Source organism: Penaeus monodon, chromosome 15 (assembly GCF_015228065.2).
Source record: "Penaeus monodon isolate SGIC_2016 chromosome 15, NSTDA_Pmon_1, whole genome shotgun sequence".
In the NCBI taxonomy this organism is placed as follows: domain Eukaryota; kingdom Metazoa; phylum Arthropoda; class Malacostraca; order Decapoda; family Penaeidae; genus Penaeus; species Penaeus monodon.
The window spans coordinates 37,389,572-37,390,169 of NC_051400.1; the positions used below are offsets into that span (position 1 = coordinate 37,389,572).

The 598-nt window shown below is 51.2% G+C and overlaps 1 protein-coding gene across 1 annotated transcript in view; it reads left to right on the top strand.

Annotated features, from left to right (window-relative positions):
- The first annotated feature begins 258 nt into the window (after window positions 1-258).
- LOC119582354 (salivary glue protein Sgs-3-like) overlaps window positions 259-598 on the top strand; it is a 3,317-nt gene continuing 2,977 nt past the window's right edge. Inside the window, exon 1 of the mRNA XM_037930570.1 lies at window positions 259-296. Coding sequence (XP_037786498.1) covers window positions 259-296 — 38 coding nt within the window. The remainder of the gene's footprint in view (window positions 297-598) is intronic.

A 598-nucleotide genomic window follows, 5' to 3' on the forward strand; every position in this document is an offset into this window, starting at 1 on the left:
GGAAGAGAGGCAAGAAGCGAAGGAAAAGGCGACTCACCAGATAGCTCCTCCCACTCGTGGTTCGCTCGGAGCGGCACAGCTTCACCTTCTCCTCCCTCGACGCCCGAATCCACGTCCACGCCCACGTCCACAGGCCCAGGTAGCGCCCCAGCAGCCCCAGCAGCCCCACGATGGCCACCACGCCCACGACCGTCACGCCGATGGCCGCCCCCGACGCCATGCTGTTAACAGAGAGAGGGAGCTGTCAAGGGATGTGGCATGGAAGTCAAGGAGGCTGTCAAGAAAGCTAAAAATGGGTAAAAAAGAAAAGGTTAAGGAAAATGGCGTGGGCACTGACTCGAATGGCAGACTGTCAAGAAAGCTGTTAAAAAGACTAGTAAGGATTTTGGGATAAGACAGCTATCAAGGAAAATGAACTGGAAAATATTATGATCATCGGCAAGCAAATTGACAAGACAGGAAGGAACCTGTCAAGGAAAGGATATGGAAACTTGCAAGTACGCAAGAAACTTCCCACAAAAATGACAGAGGAAGGTGCCAAAGAAAAGGCAAGGATTCTGTCAAAGAAATGCTCGGGTTGGATATGCAATAGACGTTA